The sequence below is a fragment of the Cetorhinus maximus genome, chromosome 29, assembly GCF_964194155.1.
Source record: "Cetorhinus maximus chromosome 29, sCetMax3.hap1.1, whole genome shotgun sequence".
NCBI classification, from domain to species: domain Eukaryota; kingdom Metazoa; phylum Chordata; class Chondrichthyes; order Lamniformes; family Cetorhinidae; genus Cetorhinus; species Cetorhinus maximus.
Window position 1 is genome coordinate 23982192 of NC_135907.1, and position 21024 is coordinate 24003215.

The following is a 21024-nucleotide window of genomic DNA, read 5'->3' on the forward strand; positions in this document are numbered from 1 at the left end:
GGCAAGGCTGTTGGGGAACAGCGGGAAAGATGAGCAAGAAAGGATTATCCTAAATATCTTTGTTATTAGCTAGGATGTGGGTGGTTAGTTCAACCTATTTAAGCCTTCTCCCTGACCACTAGCTGAAGAGAGTTGGAATACCTCTCAATGAGGAAAGCGACCTCATTATCCAGCAGTTGTTCTTTAGTTCTCTGCCTGAAGGCAGGTCCGACCCAAGCGCCACCCCCTCCACCATGGGTCGGGCAAGGAGGCAGGTCCTGAATCAACCCCAGCCACAACGGGGATCGAACCCTGTGCTGTTGGCACCTATCTGAGCAACACCCGCTATCCAGCCAATCGGCCCCTCAAGGAGTCCGAGTTGCTATGGCAACATACGTTTTTACATGCATGTTGTATCTGCAGCTATGGATAATGATGGTAGAGGCTCCAGTTTTCTTATCACATGGCTGACCGGGAATCTCTCCCACTGTTACTGCCTGCCATTGGCCTAAGTTGGAAGGATTTACAGGTTGACACCCAACATGTCGCCGCGTTATGAATGAACCTTCCTTGGCCATCAAGTCCTAGAGTGGGACTTGAACCTGAAGCTTCTGGCTCAGAGGCAGAGACTCTACCCACTGCTCCTCAAGACTTCCGATCCAGCAGTTGTTACTGCAGTAGTAATGGCCAGACTGAGAGTGGGAGAAAACAAGTTGGCTAGTCATGAGATTTGGATACAAATCCAGACAGACTTTCATTCTATTTGGTCAGTGTTCAAATTTCTCCTTTGTGCTTAATCAGTTCTTCTATCTTTACTGTGCCAGGGATTTTCATTTTGAGTCATAATCTGCAGATTAAACTATATTGACTTCGAATAGTCAGTGGGATTGTTGCTTAATCCTTGATTTGGAGACCAGGTTGTAAGCTGGTATCCCAGGGAGCTCTGCTGTCGTACAGCTCATTCTAAGAATGATAACTGGAGATGTACAGATGGCCACCTTGGGCTCTTCAGGTGACTTACTGCATGAATCTGTTTCAACAAATAATATGGATGCTGAATACTATGTATTTGATTATTTTGACTAGATAAATTGAGTGCATTCGCTGAGCCATGATAGGAAATCTGTTTTCACAAACACTTTGGTTGTGTGCTGCACCCACTGTGGGTTTAGCAAGAGGAGTTTGGTCACAGTTTGGGTTTTATTTCTGCTGCCTGTTTCAGATACTGAACCAGTTGGTTGGTAGTTGCACGAATTTCTCCCCCACAAGCACAGTTGGTGAAATGCTGCATCGGAGGTAGAAAATGAAATGACAGATTTTGGGTATTTTACAAAGTGCTTTTGTGCCTTGGTTACAAGGTGTTTAATTTTGTTAAGATGGATGTGACAACCTAGACTTTGTTAACTCCTGCTGTTATCGGAAGGTCAGATTGAAGTCTACACAGCTGTGTTTGGGATGGGGCACGTCAACCTGAATCTTTTCCTCCTTTTACCTCCTGTCCCTACCCTAGCGTACTTGCATCTCACCCTGAAATCTGTCTCCCAAATGACCTTGTTAACCTTTTTCAAAAAGTTGTCATACTTCTGAGCGATATATTCTGCTGTTAAAACACTCGGTACCAGGCTGCAGTTCTGGACTGATGTTGGCCATTTCAGTGGGATCTGATCCTTTTCTGATCCAATGCTGCACACACTTCCTTCCCAGTGAGTATGTTTGGGTAGCCATTCAAAGTGGGATCCCTGAGTAATTTATTTACCTTTTTTCCCCATCTCTAGCTCAGGGCCACCGATGCTAGTTGTAGTGTTTTGAGTGTCTCGTCACAAACCAGGGAGGCAAGCCCGAGTCTTTTTTCTTTTGCGTGACTCGTTGCCATACCTGAGCTCGGATTGGTAAATCTGATTCTTGTCTTTGCATTGGTTTTGCTAGTGCTATTGGGGAGGGTTTAAACTAACTTGGCAGGGGTGTGGGAATCATAATCAGAGAGGAACACCAAGGTTTATAGAATACTGGAAGAGCTAGATAGTAATAGAATAGGGAATAGTAAGTTAATAGGTGGGGTTCAGAGTAAGGGAGGAAGTAATAAAATCTAAATCAGGGTTACTGTGCATGTATGTGACTGCACGGAGTGTGGTAAATAAGATTGGTGAGTTACAGGTGCAGATTGCTATGTGGAAATATGTTGTGACTATAACAGAGACCTGGCTCAAAGAAGGGTAAGATTGGGCGTGAAATATTCCTGGGTATAAGGTGTTCAGGAAAGGAAAAGGGGGAGGGATGTTGGTACTGATTAAGGAGAGCATTGCAATGCTGGAGAAAGAGGATGTCCAGAGGGATCAAGGACAGAATCTATTTGACTAGAGCTCCCTGGATGACTAAAGAAATAGAAACTAAGATAAAGAAGAAAAAGTATGCTTATGACAGATTCAGGTGGAAAACACAATTGGAAAAATAGGCTGAATATATATAGTTCAGAGAGAAGGTGAAAAAGCAAATAAAAGAAGCAAAGAGGGAGCATGAAAAGAGACTGGCAGCTAACATAAAAGGGAATTCCAAAGTCTTGTATTGGCATATAAAATGGAAGGGTGGTACAGAGAGGAGTAGGTCTGATTAGGGACCAAAAAGTGGATTTACACATGGAGGCATATGGCATAGGTGAGGTACAAATGAATACTTTGCATGGCCATAGTAAAAAAGGAAGCAGTTCAGACACTAGAAGGGTTTAAAATGGATAAGATGGTGGTATTGGATGGCTGGCTGTACTCAAAAGTTGATAAAGCACCAGAACCGGATGGGATGCAACCAAGGATACTGAGGAAAGTGAGAGTGGAAATTGTGGAGGCACTGGCAAAATCTTTCCATCTTCCTTAGACTCAGGTGGTGCCAGAGGGCTGGAGAATTGCAAACGTTACACCCTTGCTCAAATAAGGATGCAAAGATAAGCCCTGCAACTACATGCCAGTCAGTTTCACTTCGGTGGTAGGGAAACTTCTAGAAAAAATAATTTGGGACAAAATTAATAGTCACATGGACAAATGCAGGTTAATTAAGGAAAACCAGGATGGATTTCTTAAGGGAAAATGTTCAACTAACTTGCTGGAGTTTTTGATGAGGTGACAGAGGGTTTATGAAGGCAGTGCTGTCGCTGTGTTGCACATGGACTTCCAAGAAGCATCCGACACAGTGCCGCACACCCAACTTGTGAGCTAAGTTATAGCTCGTGGCATAAAGGGGACAGTAGCAACATGGATACAAAATTGGCTAACCACAGATAACGGAGAGTAGCGCCTAATAGATGTTTTTTGGGCTGGAGGAAGGTTTGTAGTGAAGTTCCCCAGGGATCAGTGTTGGGACCCTTGCTTTTCCTGAATTATATTAATGACCTAGGCCAGGGCACAGTTTCAAAGTTTGTGGATGATATGAAACTTAGAAACATTGTGAACTGTGAGGAGGATAGTGTGGAACTTCAAAAGGACATAAACAAGTTGGTGGAATGGGCAGAGAGGTGGCAGATGAAGTTCAATGCAGAGAAATGTAAAGTGTCCATGTTCTTCCTACCAAAATGAAAGACAATATTAAATGGCAGAACTCTAAAAAGGGGTGCAGAAGCAGGGGGACATGTGTGTATATGTGCATAAGTCATTGATTGTGGCAGGGCAAGTTGAGAGCACAGTTAATAAAGCATACGGTATCTTTCTTAATAGGGGCATAGAGTACAAGAGCAAAGACATTATGTTGAACTTGTATATGACACTAGTTTGGCCTCAGCTAGAGTATTGCTTCCAGTTCAGAGTGCCACACTTTAGAAAGAATGTGAAGGCACTGGAGGGATTGCAGAAAAGATTCATGAGAATGAGGAGCTTCAGTTACGAAGATAGATTGGAGAAGTTAGGATTATTTTCCTTGGAGAGGAGGTTTGATAGAGGTTCCACTCATGAAAGGACTGAGAACAAGAGGGCACAGATATAAAGTAATTGGCAAATGAAGCAAAAGCAATATGAGAAAAAACTTTTTCATGCAAAGAGTGGTTAGGATCCGGAATGCACTGCCTGTGAGTGTGTGGAGGCAGGTTCAATTGAGACATTTAAAAGGGAATTAGACTGTTGTCTGAAAAGGAAGAATGTACTGGGTTACGGGGAGAATAGCACTAAGGGAGTTGCTCATTCATGTCTGCACCGACCCTCCAATGGGCTGAATGGCCTCCTCCTGTGCTGTAACAATTCTGTGGTTTGTGCAGGATGAGCAGCGTCGCCGTGGAGATGACCTGCGTCTACAGTTGGCATTGGAAGAGAACCGACAGAAGCTGCAAATGCCAGTCGTGGGCCCCCACAAAACTGAGGTACAGGAGGGGTCCATCTTTTTGACCATTCCTTTAATAATTCTTTACAACTATCTCAACCATGTCGGTTTTTTTTAACATTCGTTCATTAGAGATGGGTGTTGCTGGCTAGGCCAGCATTTTTTAAATTCCTCATCCCTAGTTGCCCTTGAGAAGGCGGTGGTGAGCTGCCTTCTTGAACCGTTGCAGTCCATGTGGTGTAGGTACATCCACAGTGCTGTTAGGGAGGGAGCTCCAGGATTTTGACCCAGCGACAGTGAAGGAACAGCGATATATTTCCAAGTCAGGATGGTGTGTGGCTTGGAGGGGAACTTGCAAGCGGTGGTGTCTCCATGTGTCTGCTGTCCTGGTCCTTCTAGGTGGTAGAGGTTGCCTGTTAGGAAGGTACTGTCGAAGGAGCCTTGGTGAGTTCCTGCAGTGTATCTTGTAGATGGTACACACTGTTGCCACTGTGTGTCGGTGGTTGAGGGAGTGAATGTTTGTGGATGAGGTGCCAATCATTCAGGTTGCTTTGTCCTGAACGAAGTTGAGTTTCTTGAATGTTGTGGGAGCTGCACTCATCCATGCATGTGGAGAGTATTCCATCACACTCCTGACTGGTGCCTTGTAGATGGTGGACAGGCTTTCGGGAGTCAGGAGGTGAGTTACTCTCTGCAGAATTTCCAGCCTCTGACCTGCACTTGTAGCCACAGTACACATGAATACAGTATATACATATAAATATATGAATTAGAAGCAGGAGGAGGCCATTCAGCCCTTCAAAGTCTGCTCTGCCATTCAATAAGATCATGGCTGATCTGATTGTAACCTCAACTCCACATTCCTGCCTACCCTCGATAATCTTTCACCCCCTTGTTAATCAAGAATCTATCCAGCTCGTCCTTAAAAATATTCAAAGACTCTGCTTCCACCGCCTTTTGAGGAAGAGAGTTCCAAAGACTCTCAACCCTCTGAGAGAAAAAATTCTCCTCATCTTTGTCTTAAATTAGCAATCCCATACTTTTAAATCGTGACCCCTGTTTTTGATCCTCCCACAAGAGGAAACATCATCAACCCTGTCAAGACCCCTCAGGGTCTTAAATGTTTCAATCAAGTCACCTCTTTCTCTTCTAAACTCCAGCGGATACAAGCCTAACCTGTCTAACCTATCCTCATAAGACAACCTGCCCATTCCTGGCATTAGTCTGGTAAACTTTCTCTGAACTGCTAATGCATTTACATCCTTCCTTAAATAAGGAGACCAATACTGTACACGGTACTCTAGATTTGGCCTCACACTGCCCCGTACAACTGAAGCACAACCTCCCTACTTAAAATCAATTTCCCTCGCAATAAACGATAACGTTCTATTAACTTTCCTAATTATGTGCTGTACCTGCATTTGCGATTCATGCACTAGGACACTCCAATCCCTCTGAATCTGAGCTTTGCAGTTTCTTGCCATTTAGCTAATTTTCTCTTTCACTCTTCATGCCAAAATGGACCATTTCACATTTTCCCACATTATACTCCATTTGCCAGATCTTTTCCCACTCACTTAACCTATGTCGCTTTGCAGCCTCCTTATGCCCGCTTCACAGTTTACTTCCCTACCTATCTTTGTGTTGTCAGTAAATTTCGCAACCGTACCTTGGTCCCTTCATCCAAGTCATTTATATAAATTGTAAAAAGTTAAGGCCCTGGCACTGATCCCTGTGGCACACCACTCGTTGCATCCTGCCAACCAGAAAAAGACCCATTTATGCCAACTCTCTGCTTCCTGTTAGCTAGCCAATCATCTTTCGATGCCAATATGTTAACCCCTACACCATGAGCTTTTATTTTCCGCAGTAACCTTTGATGGGGCACCTTATCAAATGCCTTCTGGAAATCTAAGTACAGTACATCCACCGGTTCCCTTTATCCACCGCATATGTGACTCCTTCAAAGAACTCCAATAAATTGGTTAAACATGATTTCCCTTTTGTCACGACTCACCGAGGAGAGCACGCTGTAGTATCAAGCTTCCCGAGCCGTGACAAATATGAAAAGTTTGATTAGATCACCAAATTGCCCAATTCTACCAAACTGTTTAATTTAGGTTAACAGAATACGAGCACCAGGTTTGTAAATTAACAAGTAAATAACTGTTTGGTTAAAGTCAATTTGTTTAATAGTGGCAAAAGAAAGAAATAAGAACTGCTAACTTTTAACTCCATAACTTAAACTCTAGCCCTTCTTAACCCCTATACACTCACACACTCAGGACACACAAAACATGGATTTTAAGGGTGAGATAAAACAGTTCAATAGCACCAATCCGGAGCTCAGGATTAGATGGGTTGACTTTGATTGCTTTCTATCAAATTCCTTGCAGGTTGTTGTGGCTGACACGAGGTGGTCTCCCAGCACTTGCAGTCTGTGGTTCTCTGTTTGAAACTTGCTTTTAATGTCTGTACTGGTGGTTTTCCCCCTTTTCCTCCTGACAGGGTTTTCTCAAAGAAAGCAGGATACAGCGATGTGAGGAATAGCCAGCTAGCTACTATGGCAGGATTACCTGAGTCTTACAAAACACAGGAGAGAGAGGTTTCAGATCTCCTCTTTTCAGGCAAGGAGCTGATCCGCTGCACTATCCTCACACAGAACCTGGCCATTTGGTCAGGAGCCAATCAGAACGCCATTGCTAGGCAGTTCCCCCTTAAACCAGGTCTCTGTCCCAGCATCATTCTGTCCAACCTGGCACACATTGTTCCAGGAGATAGCAGCATTGTAGATTTTCTTCTTCCTGCTCCAGTGAACATCTCTTTTAAACTGTAGCCAAGGTAGTTTTTAAAGCCACAGTCCAATCTTAAAGCCACAGTCCAAGAACAAATAAAAAATATGTTCTTTACACTGTCACAAAACCATGTTGACTCTGCCTGATTGCCTTGAATTTTTCTAAGTCCCCTGCAGTAACATCTTTAGTAGCTTCTAATATATTCCTTCTGACAGATGTTAGGCCAACTGGCCTGTAGTTTCCTGCTTTCTGTTTCCCTCCCTTTTTGAATAACAGAGTTACATTTGCTATTTTCCAATCTAATGGAACCTTTCCCGAATCTAGGGAATTTTGGAAAATTAAAACCAATGCATTAATTGTTTCACTAGCCACTTCTTTTAAGAACCGAGGATGAAGTCCATCTGGACCCGGGGATTTGTCAGCTCACAGCCCCAACAATTTACTCAATACCACTTCCCTGGTGATTGTAATTTTCCCAAGTTCCTCCCTACCTCCCTTCCATTTCCTGATTTGCAGCTATTTCTGGGGTGTTACTTTTGTCCTCTATAGTGAAGAATGAAGCAAAATACCTATTCAATTAAGCCACCATCTCCCTACTTTGCATTATTAATTCCCCAGATGCATTTTTATAGGACCAACACTCACTTTGTTAATTTTTTTTATTTAAATACTCTTACTATCCATCCTTCTATATCTAGCTATTTTTCTCTCCTTTTTGTCATTCTTTGCTGTTCTTTAAACCCCGTCCAATCTTCGGACCTACCACCCTTGTTTGCGCAATTATACGCTCTTTCTTTAAGTGTGATATTGTCCTTAACTTTTTTACACACACGTAACCACATGATGGGTTTTCCCCTTGGAATTTTCCTTTCTCATTGGAATGTACCTGTTCTGTGTATTCTGAAATATCCCCTTAAATGTCTGCCACTGCACCTCTATTGACCTATCCCATAACCTCATTTGCCAGTTCACTTTAGCTAGCTCCACTTTCATGCCTTCATAATTGCCCTTATTTAAGTTTAAAATACTAGCCTTCGCACTCTTCTGTCCCTCAAACTGAATGTAACATTTAATCATTATGATCGCTGCTACCTAAGGGCGCGGCTCAGTTCATAGCACCCTCGCCTTTGAATCAGAGGGTTGTGGGTTCATGTCCCACTCCCGGAAACCAAGAACTGTGATTGTACTCGAAAGAGTTGCAATCTGTGACTGTTGATAACTCGAAAGAGTTTCACTATGAGATTATCAATTAATTAATCTTATCGTTGCTCAATACCAGGTGTTGTATAGCCTGCTCTCCGGCTTCAGAGCGTGCTGTCCTAAGAAACTATCCCAAAAACAATCTATGAACTCCTCATCTACACTACTTTTGCCCATTTGATTTTTCCAGTCTGTGTAGATTAAAATTCCCCACAATTATTGCTGTACCTTTCTGACAAGCTCCAATTGTCTCTCCATTTATACTCTGTCCTACCGTGTAGTTAAAATTAGGGGGCCTGTACACCACTTTCTCAAGTGACTTTTTTTTGCCTTTATCATTTGTTATCTCAACCCAAACCGCTTCTACATCCTGGTTGCCTGAATTTAGGTCATCCCTCTCTAATATGCTAATAGCATCATTAATTAACAGAGCCATCATCCACCGTTTCCTCTCCTTCCTAAATTCCACCTACCCAATCTCTGTCATCCTGTAGCCATGTCTCTGTAATGGCTATCAGACCGTACTTGTTTATTTCTATTTGCGCTCTCAGTTCATCTGTTTTGTTTTGAATGCTATGTGCATTTTGATACAGAGCCTTTAGTTTTGTCCTTTTATTATTTTTGTAGCATCTAATCTTTGTCTGTTGATTTACTCTCAGATTTATACTTTGTCCTTTCCTGTCATCGTCTCTTTATCATTTCTACTCTTTGGTTTACCACATCTTCCTAAATTTGCTCCCTTGCCCCCACCATTTAGTTTAAAACCCTCTCTACCTCCCTAGTTATGTGGCTCGCTAGCCCCAGCATGGTTCAAGTGTAGACCGTCCCAACAGTACAAATCCCACTTTCCCCAATAGTGTCAGTGCCCGGTGAACCAGAACCCACTTCTCCCACACCAGTCTTTAAGCCATACATTCATTTCTTTAATCTTGTTTGTCCGATGTCAATTTGCACGTGGCTCAGGTAATAATCCAGAAATTATTATTACCTTTTGAGGTTCGACGACTTAATCTGGTGCCTAGCTCCTCATACTGACTCTGCAGAATCTCCTTCCTCATCCTGCCTATGTTGTTGGTACTTACATGGACCACAACAACTAGATCCTCCCCATTCCACTGTAATTTCCTCTGCAGCCCTGAGCAAATGTCCCAAATCCTGGTACTGAGCAGGCAACATAGCAGTCTGGGCTGTTGCTCTTTGCTACAGAGAGCAGTATTGATCCCTCTCTCTTTATTATCTCCTACAACTACTACATTCCTTTTTGCCACCCCCACTTGAATGGTTTCCTGTACCACCATGCCATGGCCAGTCAGCTCATCAGCCCCCACTCTCGTCCAAGCAAGCTGAAAGAACCCCAAACCTGTTGGGCAATTGCAGAAGCTGACACTCCTGTCCTCTGGGTCCCCTTACTTCCTTCAGCTGCAGTCACACCCTCCTGTACCTGACTACCTTCCAAATCAGAGGACCCTATCCAAGGGGTGTGATTGCCTCCTGGTACAAAGCATCCAGGTAACTCTCACCCTCCTTGATGTACCTCCTTGATGCAGTGTCTGCAGCTCCACCTCCAGCTCAGTGACTCTGAGCCGAAGCTCCTTGAGCTGCAGACGTGCTTGCCCTGAATAACACTGGTAGCCAGGAGTTCCCACATACTGCAGCCATGACACATCACCTACCCTGCTATACTTATGTGCATTAATTAATTATTTTATTCAATTAATTATTCTATTTTATATATTTATTAATCTTATCACAAGTTCCTGCACTATTTTAAATCTTAGGAATAGAATAGACCTTGACCACTTGGCGGAAACTCACCAAACTGCTCACTTCTTCCCCTGTAGTAGAGCAAGAACCAATTCCTAAAGGGTGAAAAAGTTAGAAAAGCAAAGGAGTATCTCCCTCCCCTCTTCACTAACCTCCCTCCCCTCCTCACTAACCTCCCTTAGCTCACCAAACTCGCGCTCCATTGAGGCCGCACTCTAGTGCTGGTTGCACTGAGAATGTCTGAATTTATATGTTCTGAACAATGGGATTAGCTGAGCTCGGGTACGGCCAAGACCACTTCAAGCAGTTTCCTTAATTAACTATTTCAGCTGCTGCTAGCTTCTATCTCCCTGCTTAGGCCCCTGGATGAAATTTAGAATTTAGGCAGTACTGCAGCTAAATGTTAAATACAAAAAATATTAGAAAGCTATTTAATTTTCCTCAGCCCATCAAATGGTCACACTCCAGTATTTATATGGCTTGGCCAGTTCAGTTTCTGGTCAATGGTAACACCCAGGATGTTGATAGTGGGGGATTCAGTGATGGTAATGCCGTTGAATGTCAACGGGCGATGGTTAGGTTCTCTCTTGTTGGAGATGCTCATTGCCTAGCATTTGTGTGCCGTGAATGTTACTTGCCACTTGTCAGCCCAAGCCTGGATATTGTCCAGGTCTTGCTGCATTTGGACATTGACTGGTTCAGTCTCTGAGGAGTCGTGAATGATGCTGAACATTGTGCAATCATCAGCAAACATCCCCACTTCCAAACTTATAATGGAAGGAAGGTCATTGATGAAGCAGCTGAAGATGGTTGGGCCCAGGATACTGCCCTGAGGAACTCCTGCAGTGAGGTCCTGGAGCTGAGATGATTGACCTCCAACAGCCACAACCATCTTCCTTTGTGCTAGATATGACTCCAAACAGCAGAGTTTTCCCCCTGATTCCCATTGACTCCAGTTTTGCTAGGGCTCCTTGGTGCCACAGTTGGTCAACTGCTGCCTTGATGTCAAGGGCAGTCACTCTCACCTCACCTCTGGAGTTCAGCTCTTTTGTCCATGAACCAAGGCTGTAATGACGTCAGGAACTGAGTGACCCTGGTGGAACCCAAACTGAGCATCATTGAGCAGGTTATTGCTGAGTAATTACCACTTGATAGCACCATCGACGACACCTTTTATCACTTTATTGATGGAGAGTAGACTGATGGGGTGGTAATTGGCTGGGTTGGATTTGTCCTGCTTTTTGTGTACTTGGGTAGATGCCACTGTTTTGGCTGTACTGGAACAACTTGAAACAATTCCTTTGGCTATTGGGTGCCTGAGAACACGTGGAATAATAATTGCATTAATCACATCATTGCTTGGTCCCAGAGTTAATTGTGCAGCAAATTACTTTGGATTGTTAGTCTGCAGTTATTCTAGGTCAGTGACATTCCACAAACTTATAATATGATCAGTTAAATCTGTTTTTGATAATCTGGGCATTGAGAAGCCCCTACCCTTTGAACTATGCCATGGGATCTTTAATATCTCCTGCACAAGTAAACAGGAAGCCTCCAACAGTACAGCATTCCCTCAGTACTGACCCTCCAACCGAGGCAGCGCTCCCTCAGTACTGACCCTCCGACCTAGGCAGCGCTCCCTCAGTACTGACCCTCCAACAAGGGCAGTGCCATCACTGACCGGAAGATGTAATTCCATCATGGCTAGTTTACATAGCAGGTTTCCATTATATGTGTACATGGGCCCAGGAATTTGTAATAGCTATGAAGACATGACTGAGGGGAGAGGCCAGGAAAAAGCTTCAAAATTTAAGAATCCCCAGATAAGTTAAAATGTGTTCTCTTGTGGTGTGTTTTTACAGACTGCTTTACTGGATCTGACAGACTTCACACCATCTCCCCTGACACACAAATCTGATCCCTGGGGAACACCATTGCCATCAGCGTCCACTGCCAAGCCTGACCCATGGGCAGCTGTGTCCCGTCCAGTATCCACCGATCCTTGGAAGCAGATGGGTAAGATCTTTCGGGGTTGTTTTGCCTCAGCTATTTGTTTTTGTGTGATGAGACTTATGCCACGTCACTAACTAAACCTGTAACCTAGATAATCCTGATAGCTCCATTAGTAACCGGATTGTCTAGTGTTAAATCGGACCACTTCATCGGCAGGGGTTCAATGCTGAGCTCAGCTGAAGGGGCAGTTGTGGGCATGTTATAATGGGCCTGAGTGGCTTCTGGGTGAGTGAGGGGAGAATCGGCTGCTGCTGAGTTTTGGTTGTACTTGGCACTGTCAACTTGTCAGGGCTCCCTTTACAAGTGCATGACTTGCCACTTCAACTACCCTCAGAGAAGATGCCCAATCTGTGGAATTCTTTACCGCAGGGGGCTGTAGAGGCTGGGTCGTTAAGTATATTCAGAGCTGAAATAGGCAGATTTTTAATCAGTAAGGGAATCAAGGCTTATGGGGAAAAGGCAGGAAAGTGGTGTTGAGGATTAACAGATCAGCCATGATCTCATTGAATGGTGGAGCAGACTTGATGGGCCGAATGGTCTACTTCTGCTCCTATGTCTTATGGTCCTATTGGTGAGAGGCCCCTGCCTGACACCGTGCTTTCAAAGGGAAGAGGAAGGATGTTTGTCATTGAGTTAGAATTTCAACACAATTTTCAAAGGCTTTGGGCATGATCACTTTGGGGAATACTGTATCCATAGTGTTCTTACTTCTGAACCTGTCTATCCAGAACATTAGAACTCTAGAATATCCGACCCCTGACTGTCTAATAACTTCATTTGTGGATTGGAATTTTTTGTAGTGTTGTAGTTTTCACATGGAAAACTGTCTCAGTTTGTGTTCAGTCATTTTGAGGGGGTAGTGCTATTTATCTAGACCGTGTTTAAATGCTGCAGTTAAAGTTAGCGTGGTTTGCGGAACAGTGTTGCTGAACGATGGCTGTTTTAAATCAAAGGGGGACATGCCTCCTCAAGGTGCCATCGTCATCCCAATGACACCGGGCAGCAGCTGCACCAGGCAAATCAAGCTGGCAACCATCGGGGCTCAAACCAGTCACCATCTGTCTGGGTACTCGACAGCCGAGGGCCTTGGCTGCACGACAAGCTGCAGGCAAACTGAGTGCAGCACTCTTACCCCGCCAGACTCACCTCAGGACAGAGCCTGGAGTGTTGAGTATCACGGGGCGCTGTGTATCTTCTGACATTGTACTGAATGCACATCCCAAGGTTATTTGAGCTGCAGAAGCTTTTTTGAAATTTGGTGTGTGTATGTGTTTATCTATACATCTCCATCCCCTTCCTCCAGCATGGAGGCAATGCTATCCCAGAGTCTACAGAGTTTAATGAAACTCCCTAGCAAGACTGTAATCCCTGTACCTGACTAGTTCCATGGAATCTTTAATCCACTTGAACCACCAGAAAAGGCTGGTGGGACTCTGTTTAATGTTTCACCCAGCAATATAACACTCCCTCAGTGCTGCACTGAAGCATCAGCCTGTGCTCCCTGTTTAACACCTGGTTGCAGTTCTGGCTGGGTATGACCTTATTGTCTGTGGCAATCTGCCTTTTCTGATGGTGGGGGTGGATGTTAAAGATCCAGTATAGCTGGAAATTCTCCCAGCATCTTGGTCAATCTGTCAAAACCACTGAGGAAGAGACTGATTGACTGGTTGTTCATTTATTTCCTTGTAGTATGGGTGGTGTTGTGAGCAAACTTGCTTCTGCATTGCAGTCATTGAGCTGTAATTTTACTGTATGTGAATTGCACAGAGAAATTTGAGATGTGAAGTGATCCTATGTAAAAGCAATTGCCCTGAGAGGATAGATTGATGCCCTTGGTTGTCTCCGGGGCCCATGTCACATGCACAGTCTGTTGCTTTCACTCCCTTTGTTCACAGTGACAGTAGATGCCTTGCTAATGACTGAAAACGTCTCTAATAATTTACTCAATCTTGAAAGCCGCACTCCATCATCTTCCATTTTGGTGTCATTTGTCCCAACGACTGATGGTTCTTGTTGGTTGTTGCTTGAGTTGAGCCGAAAGCCTTTTTCAGTTTGTGGGTCTGGTAAATTGAAGAGCTAATCCCTCTTACAGCAGGTTCCAGACTGGCTGCCGCTTCCTCCGACCCGTGGGGATCTTCAAGCCGTCGCTTGTCAGGAGAGCAACAGCCAAGAAGCACAGACCCCTGGGGTACAGCTTCAGCAGTGTCTGACCGAGACCCCTGGCCTCCTACCTCTCCTACAGGTGCGTACAGAACACCAGAGAGACAAATCCCTGTTAGATAAACTCAATTACGTTGTTTCTTTAAATTAATGTGAACCTGACTTGAGTTTTTTTTTTAGGATAAAGATTCTGTTTTGGAACCTACAGCTACAGCTTTTTATTTATGTGGTATTACATTTAATTTGTGGGGATGTGTTTGCAGGGTGACAGCCTCTTATGCCACTTACCTTGTGGCTCGGGAGACTTGGCAACCCTTTCACAATACAATACAACATTTTGTGAGTGCTTTGAAGGATTATATCCACTAACTGTACATTCAGATATTTGGAAAAGAGTGGGGAGCTCCCCTCCTGTTATTCTGATTCACTGTCTTCCCTCAATTGAAAAACTGCATTTGTATGGCACCTTTCATAACCTCCGTATGTCCCAAAGTCCTTTTCACAGCCAATAAAGTACTTCCACTGATGTAAGGAAACCAACCAGCCAACACCACCAATAGCAAATTAATTGGTCATTTTAATGCGAGAGATCTTGCTGTGTTCAAAGTGACAATCGTCTACATAAATAACTGCACTTCAAAGCAGTTTGTTTTATGTGAGGCAATAGGAGTGTTTGAGACTTGACAAGGTGCAATAATTAATGCAATTTTTTTTTCCCCTTGACTCCCATTCCCATGGCAGCTGTGGCTGAGAGTTTGTCTCCCCTCCACAGGCCCTGCTCCACAATCCATAATGTTCTTTTAATATAACAATTCATTCCTGGGATGCTGTTGTCAAGTGAGGAGTCAACCATGTTGATGTGGGACTGGGCCCAGACCGGGTAAGAATGACAGATTTCCTTCCCTAAAGGATTTTTACTACTATCTTGACAGCTTCATGGTCTCTTTTACTGATCCCAGCTTCTATTTATTCCTGATTTTTTTTTCTTCAAACTGAATATATTTGCACAGAACTGCTGTGGTGGTATTTGAGTTCACATTGTCTGGATTACTGGTTCATTATCATAACCGTACTGAGTATGTGAGAGCGAGTGTCCTTAGCCAGTTTTCTACATCAACATAACTGAGATTAGGAACTGGATGAGGTGAGGCATGAAGTCAGTGCTCCGTGGCTTCTGTCCCGGTCTTACCATCCATGCTGGAGGGAGGAGGGGTGTAAATCTGAAGCACTGGTTTTCATTGCACACTATCACAGAATCTTTACAGCGCAGAAGGAGGCTGTTCGGCCCATCGAGTCTGCACTGGCTCTCTGAGAGAGCATTCCGTCTAGTCCCACTCCCCTGCCTTATCCCCGTAACTTTGCACATTCTCTTTTTTTTTCAGGTAGCAATCCAATTCCCTTTTCAGTACTTCATTCGAGTCTGCCTCCACCACCCTTTCGGGAAGTTTGTTCCACACGCCAACCACCCTCTGGGTGAAAAGATTTTTCCTCGCATCACATTTACTCCTTCTGCCAATTATTTTGAATCTGTGCCCTCTAGTTCTTGATGTTCTCTTGAGTGGGAACAGTTTCTCACTATTTACCCTGTCCATACCCCTCAGGATCTTGAATACCTTTATAGAGTCTCCTCACAGCCTTCTTTTCCCCAAGGAAAACAGCCCCAACATCTCCATCTATCCTCATAGCTACAGATCTTCATCCTGGGAATCATTCTTGTGAATCTCCTCTGTACTCTCTCCAATGCCTTCACATCCTTCCTCAAGTATGGTGCCCAGAACTTATACAAGTTCAACATTACCTCCTTACCCTTGTACTCAGTGCTCAGTGCCTATATTAATAAAGCCTAAGATGCTATATGTTTTATTAACTGCTCTCTCAACATGCCCTGCCATCTTCAATGACCTATGTACTTATACACCGAGGTTCCTCTATTCCTGCACCTCCTTTAGAGTGTCTCCCTTTATTTTATACTGTCTCACCATATCTTTCCTGCCAAAATTAATCACCCCACACTTATCTGCATTGAACTTCATCTGCCAATTGTCTGCCCAATCTACCAATGTGTCTGTCCTTTTGAAGTTCAAGACTATCCCCATCACGGTTGACAACGTTTCCAATCTTCGTATCATCTGCAAATTTTGAAATCCGTGTCCTGCACACCACAGTCTGGGTCATTAATATACATCAGGAAGAGCAAGGGTCCCAACACTGACCCCTGAGGAACTCCACTACAAACCTTCCTCCAATCTGAAAAACAACCATTTATCACTACTGTTTCCTGTCACTCAACCAATTTCTTATCCAAGTGCCTACTTTTCCTTTTATTCAATGACCTAGAATTTTGCTCACAAGTCTGTTGTGTGGCACTGGATCAAATGCCTTTTGAAAATCCATGCAGGGTCTGTGAGCTGTCTCATGATGATGTGTTTGATGTTAAATTGTTTCCTTGCACAGTGGCTTCCCCCTTCCACTCTCTCAGTGCTGCTGATGCAGCTGTGACCGATGATTTCTCCGCGTTCAGCCATCTGCGAGGATCACCCAGGAAAGCAGAAGGCCAGGGCGCAGGTCAGCCTTCCTCCTCTTGTTACACTTCAGAATGTTTTCCTGACATGACACTCAGGTCAGGGGATGCAGGTTTTTCAGCATTACTCTGCCTGTGTTGGTCCGTTGTCTGAATAGAATACCTGAGCCTGGAATTTCTCATGGTGGGGTGATTGAAATTAAAATCGAGAGTCTTACACCACAAAAGGCCATTCTGCCCAACTACCTGTGACATCTCATTGAAGGAGCGATCCAGTTCATGTTTCTCCCCGGCTCGTTTCCCATAGTCCCCGTGTTGGATTGAGTTGTCGGGTTGCTGTTTGCTAGCTCCTCAGTGCCGGGTGATACTGAACCATTCCTGGCCTGTGCTGAGCTGGCCATCCTGGGCTAGGGCAGCAGGAGCAAGGTGACAATCAGCAGCACCGGGCCGGTGAGGAGTCAGTGAGCCAAGGTTCCTGGTCCTGGTCGCTGGGGTGTGGAAGCTGCTGGAAAGTCTTTGCTTGTGAATATTGGGGTGCAAACTGGCTCAGGCCCCAGCTGGAATGCACCTTCCTCCCACACGCCTCCGGGCAGCCAGCTGACACGTTCTGGGTTGGATCATGAAGACTATCTTGATGAGATAATGGGAAGCTGCTGTCATGCATTGAGCTGTATCCCAGGAATACGCTCCCTGCAGCAGAGCAAGGAGAAAATCCTCAAACATTCCCTCCCTTACAAAACAGTAATTCCTCACTTAACATTGACTCGGCCAACATCGTTTTTCCATAACGGTGATAAAACAAGGAACCTATAACCTTTTAACGTTGCAGCTTTCACTATAACATTGTTTGCCAGAGAGTTCCTGTTCTGTGGCCTGCACGTCCCACAAGTCTACAAGGCTCTTGCTGCCATTTTCCCCTGTGCTGCTGGGGTAGCTGCACCATCGCTGGGAGCTCCTTTGGCTGCTCCAGCACCACTGGCACCTTATTCTGCTGCTGGGTGGAGTCCAATCTCTCCAAAACCAGGCTGTGTTTCTTTAAATTTATACAATTATTTTGCTTTAAAAGTTATTTCGTTTACCAATGTAGGAATTTGGGAATATACAGTATTTCAACTTATTATGTTTTAACAGCAAGTTGACCACCATGGTGCAAACCTGGAAGACTGGCACAAGAAGCGAACTTTTACATTAGTTTTATTGGGAAAATCGGATTCGCTTAATCTTGCTTCACTTAAAGTTGCACTTTTTCATGAACACATGTACAACATTGCAACAACTGAAGAATTACTGTGTTTCTTTCTTTTGGGAATCTGATTGTGAGGATTGTAAGCCAGATCCAGTCTCTGCTTCAGTCAACCTATGGTGGATTGGCTAGTTTCATTTTCCAGAAAATCTTTCACTTTTTTTTTTGAAAAGGGTTTAAGTTCACAAGACAGTCTGGGATTGAGAAGGCCCTTTGATCTATTCGATCTTGTCCCTGCTCCACACCAGGCCTACCTCTTTCCCAGCACAGCCTCCTTAAGAGGAGATAAAAGCAAAAAACTGCGGATGCTGGAAATCCAAAACAAAAACACCTGGAAAAACTCAGCAGGTCTGGTAGCATCTGCGGAGAGGAACACAGTTAACGTTTCGAGTCCGAATGACCCTTCAACAGAACTGTAAAAATAGAAGAGAGGTGAAATATAAGCTGGTTTAAGGGGAGGTGGGACAAGTAGAGCTGGATAGAGGGCCAGTGATAGGTGGAGATAACCAAAAGATGTCACAGACAAAGGGACAAACAGGTGTTGAAGGTGGTGATATTATCTAAGGAATGTGCTAATTAAGGGTAGAAAGCAGGACAAGCAAGGTACAGATAGCCCTAGTGGGGGTGGGGTGAAGGAATCGAAAAAGGTTAAAAGGTAGAGATAAAACAATGGATGGAAATACATTTAAAAATAATGGAAATAGGTGGGAAAAGAAAAATCTATATAAATTATTGGAAAAAAAAGGGGGGGGATTGGAAAGGGGGTGGGGATGGAGGAGAGAGTTCATGATCTAAAATTGTTGAACTCAATATTCAGTCCGGAAGGCTGTAAAGTGCCTAGTCGGAAGATGAGGTGCTGTTCCTCCAGTTTGCGTTGAGCTTCATTGGAACAATGCAGCAAGCCAAGGATGGACATGTGGGCATGAGAGCAGGGTGGAGTGTTGAAATGGCAAGCGACAGGGAGGTCTGGGTAATGCTTGTGGACAGACCGAAGGTGTTCTGCAAAGCGGTCACCCAGTCTGCATTTGGTCTCTCCAATGTAGAGGAAACCGCATTAGGAGCAACGAATGCAGTAGAGTGTTTGAGACTTGACAAGGTGCAATAATAAATGCAATTTTTTTTCCCCTTGACTCCCATTCCCATGCCAGCTGTGGCTGAGAGTTTGTCTCCCCTCCACAGGCCCTGCTCTAAACGCAGACTGGGTGACCGCTTTGCAGAATACCTTCAGTCTGTCCGCAAACATTACCCAGACCTCCCTGTCGCTTGCCATTTCAACACTCCACCCTGCTCTCATGCCCACATGTCCGTCCTTGGCCTGCTGCATTGTTCCAATGAAGCTCAACGCAAACTGGAGGAACAGCACCTCATCTTCCGACTAGGCACTTTACAGCCTTCCGGACTGAATATTGAGTTCAACAATTTTAGATCATGAACTCTCTCCTCCATCCCCACCCCCTTTCCAATCCCCCCCTTTTTTTTCCAATAATTTATATAGATTTTTCTTTTCCCACCTATTTCCATTATTTTTAAATGTATTTCCATCCAATGTTTTATCTCTGCCTTTTAGCCTTTTTCGATTCCTTCACCCCACCCCACCTCCACTAGGGCTATCTGTAACTTGCTCGTCCTGCTTTCTACCCTTAATTAGCACATTCCTTAGACAATATCATCACCTTCAACACCTCTTTGTTCTTTTGTCTGTGACATCTTTTGGTTATCTCCACCTATCACTGGCCCTCTATCCAGCTCTACTTGTCCCCTTCCCCCCTTAAACCAGCTTATATTTCACCTCATTTCTATTTTTCCTTAGTTCTGTTGAAGGGTCATTCGGACTCGAAACGTTAACTGTGTTCCTGTCCGCAGATGCTGCCAGACCTGCTGAGTTTTTCCAGGTATTTTTGTTTTTTTTTCTCCATAAGAGGAGAATGGTGCCTTGGCTTAAGCCCTCATTCCCCAGGACAGCGATTCCTGAATGAACTGGACTGGTTGTGGCTTTATTCATTCGAGCCCTGGTATGGAGTTCAAAGCAATAGCTGTCTGCCCCTCGTGGTACGAGTGCAGCAACTGATGGGAGCTGAAAATTTGCTGATATTTCCCAGCAATACTGTGAGAGGGAATTCATCAACAGTGTAGAGAAACTCCAAGATGTATGCTTTTTTTTTATTCATTCACAGGATGTGGGCATCGCTGGCTAGGCCAGCATTTATAGCCCATCCCTAATTACCCTTGAGAAGGTGGTGGTGAGCTGCCTTCTTGAGCAGCTGCAGTCCATGTGGTGTAGGTACACCCACAGTGCTGTTAGGGAGGGAGTTCCAGGATTTTAACCCAGCGACAGTGAAGGAACGGTGATATATTTCCAAGTCAGGATGGTGAGTGACTTGGAGGGGGATTTGGAGGGGAACTTCCAGGTGATGGTTTTCCCACGTGTCTTCTGCCCTTGTCCTTCTAGATGGTCGAGGTCGTGGGTTTGGAAGCTGCTGTCTAAGGAGCCTTGGTGAGTTCCTTGCCCTTAATCAGCCTGATTTTGATGATGGGATAAGTGCTGTTAACAGGTTGATTTTCATGTTAGCGATGTGACTTCTTTAGAAACAAGCCAACCGTCTCGCTCTGCTCTTCACAGGCAGGTTTGAGGTACTGGGTGATGGTCTGACCACTCCAGCCACGTCTGTCATCACGCGCTGCCCCGACGTCTTTGACATGTCCTCCATGTCGAGCACTGTGATCTCCAAGCTGCCCTCGTCCAAGCATCAGCCAACCATACACAGGAACCCTGAATCCTTCTTAGGTCCAAATGCTTCGCTGGTAAACCTGGACACCCTCATTACCCGCACGACGCACCCAAATGTGAGCACCAACCCCTTCCTGGCACAGGGTGAGTACCACGTTCTGCTCTCGGGCTCGGTGGAGAGCACAAGCCTACCCGTCGGTCACTGGGTGATGTGCCCGACAGCTTTCAGTGCCCCGTGAATAGGACTTGAACCAGAGTTGGTGTCTCCAAAAGGATACCGGGTGGGTGAGTGGGGAGGGGACTTAACCGCAGTGGGGTTTTGGAG

General features: G+C 44.7%; 1 protein-coding gene across 7 annotated transcripts in view; it reads left to right on the forward strand.

Annotated features, from left to right (window-relative positions):
• The window catches only part of LOC144669448 (epsin-2-like), a 44725-nt gene that overhangs the window by 16664 nt on the left and 7037 nt on the right, over window positions 1-21024 (forward strand). For 2 of the 7 annotated variants that reach the window (XM_078531884.1, XM_078531885.1), the window contains exons 6-11: window positions 4214-4315; window positions 11897-12050; window positions 14140-14289; window positions 16662-16772; window positions 20421-20465; window positions 20592-20843. In XM_078531884.1, the coding sequence (XP_078388010.1) occupies window positions 4214-4315; window positions 11897-12050; window positions 14140-14289; window positions 16662-16772; window positions 20421-20465; window positions 20592-20843 (814 nt within the window). Of the gene's footprint in view, window positions 1-4213; window positions 4316-11896; window positions 12051-14139; window positions 14290-16661; window positions 16773-20420; window positions 20466-20591; window positions 21004-21024 lie in introns of those variants that run through there. The other 5 variants (XM_078531886.1, XM_078531889.1, XM_078531887.1 and 2 more) reach the window with 5 other exon arrangements.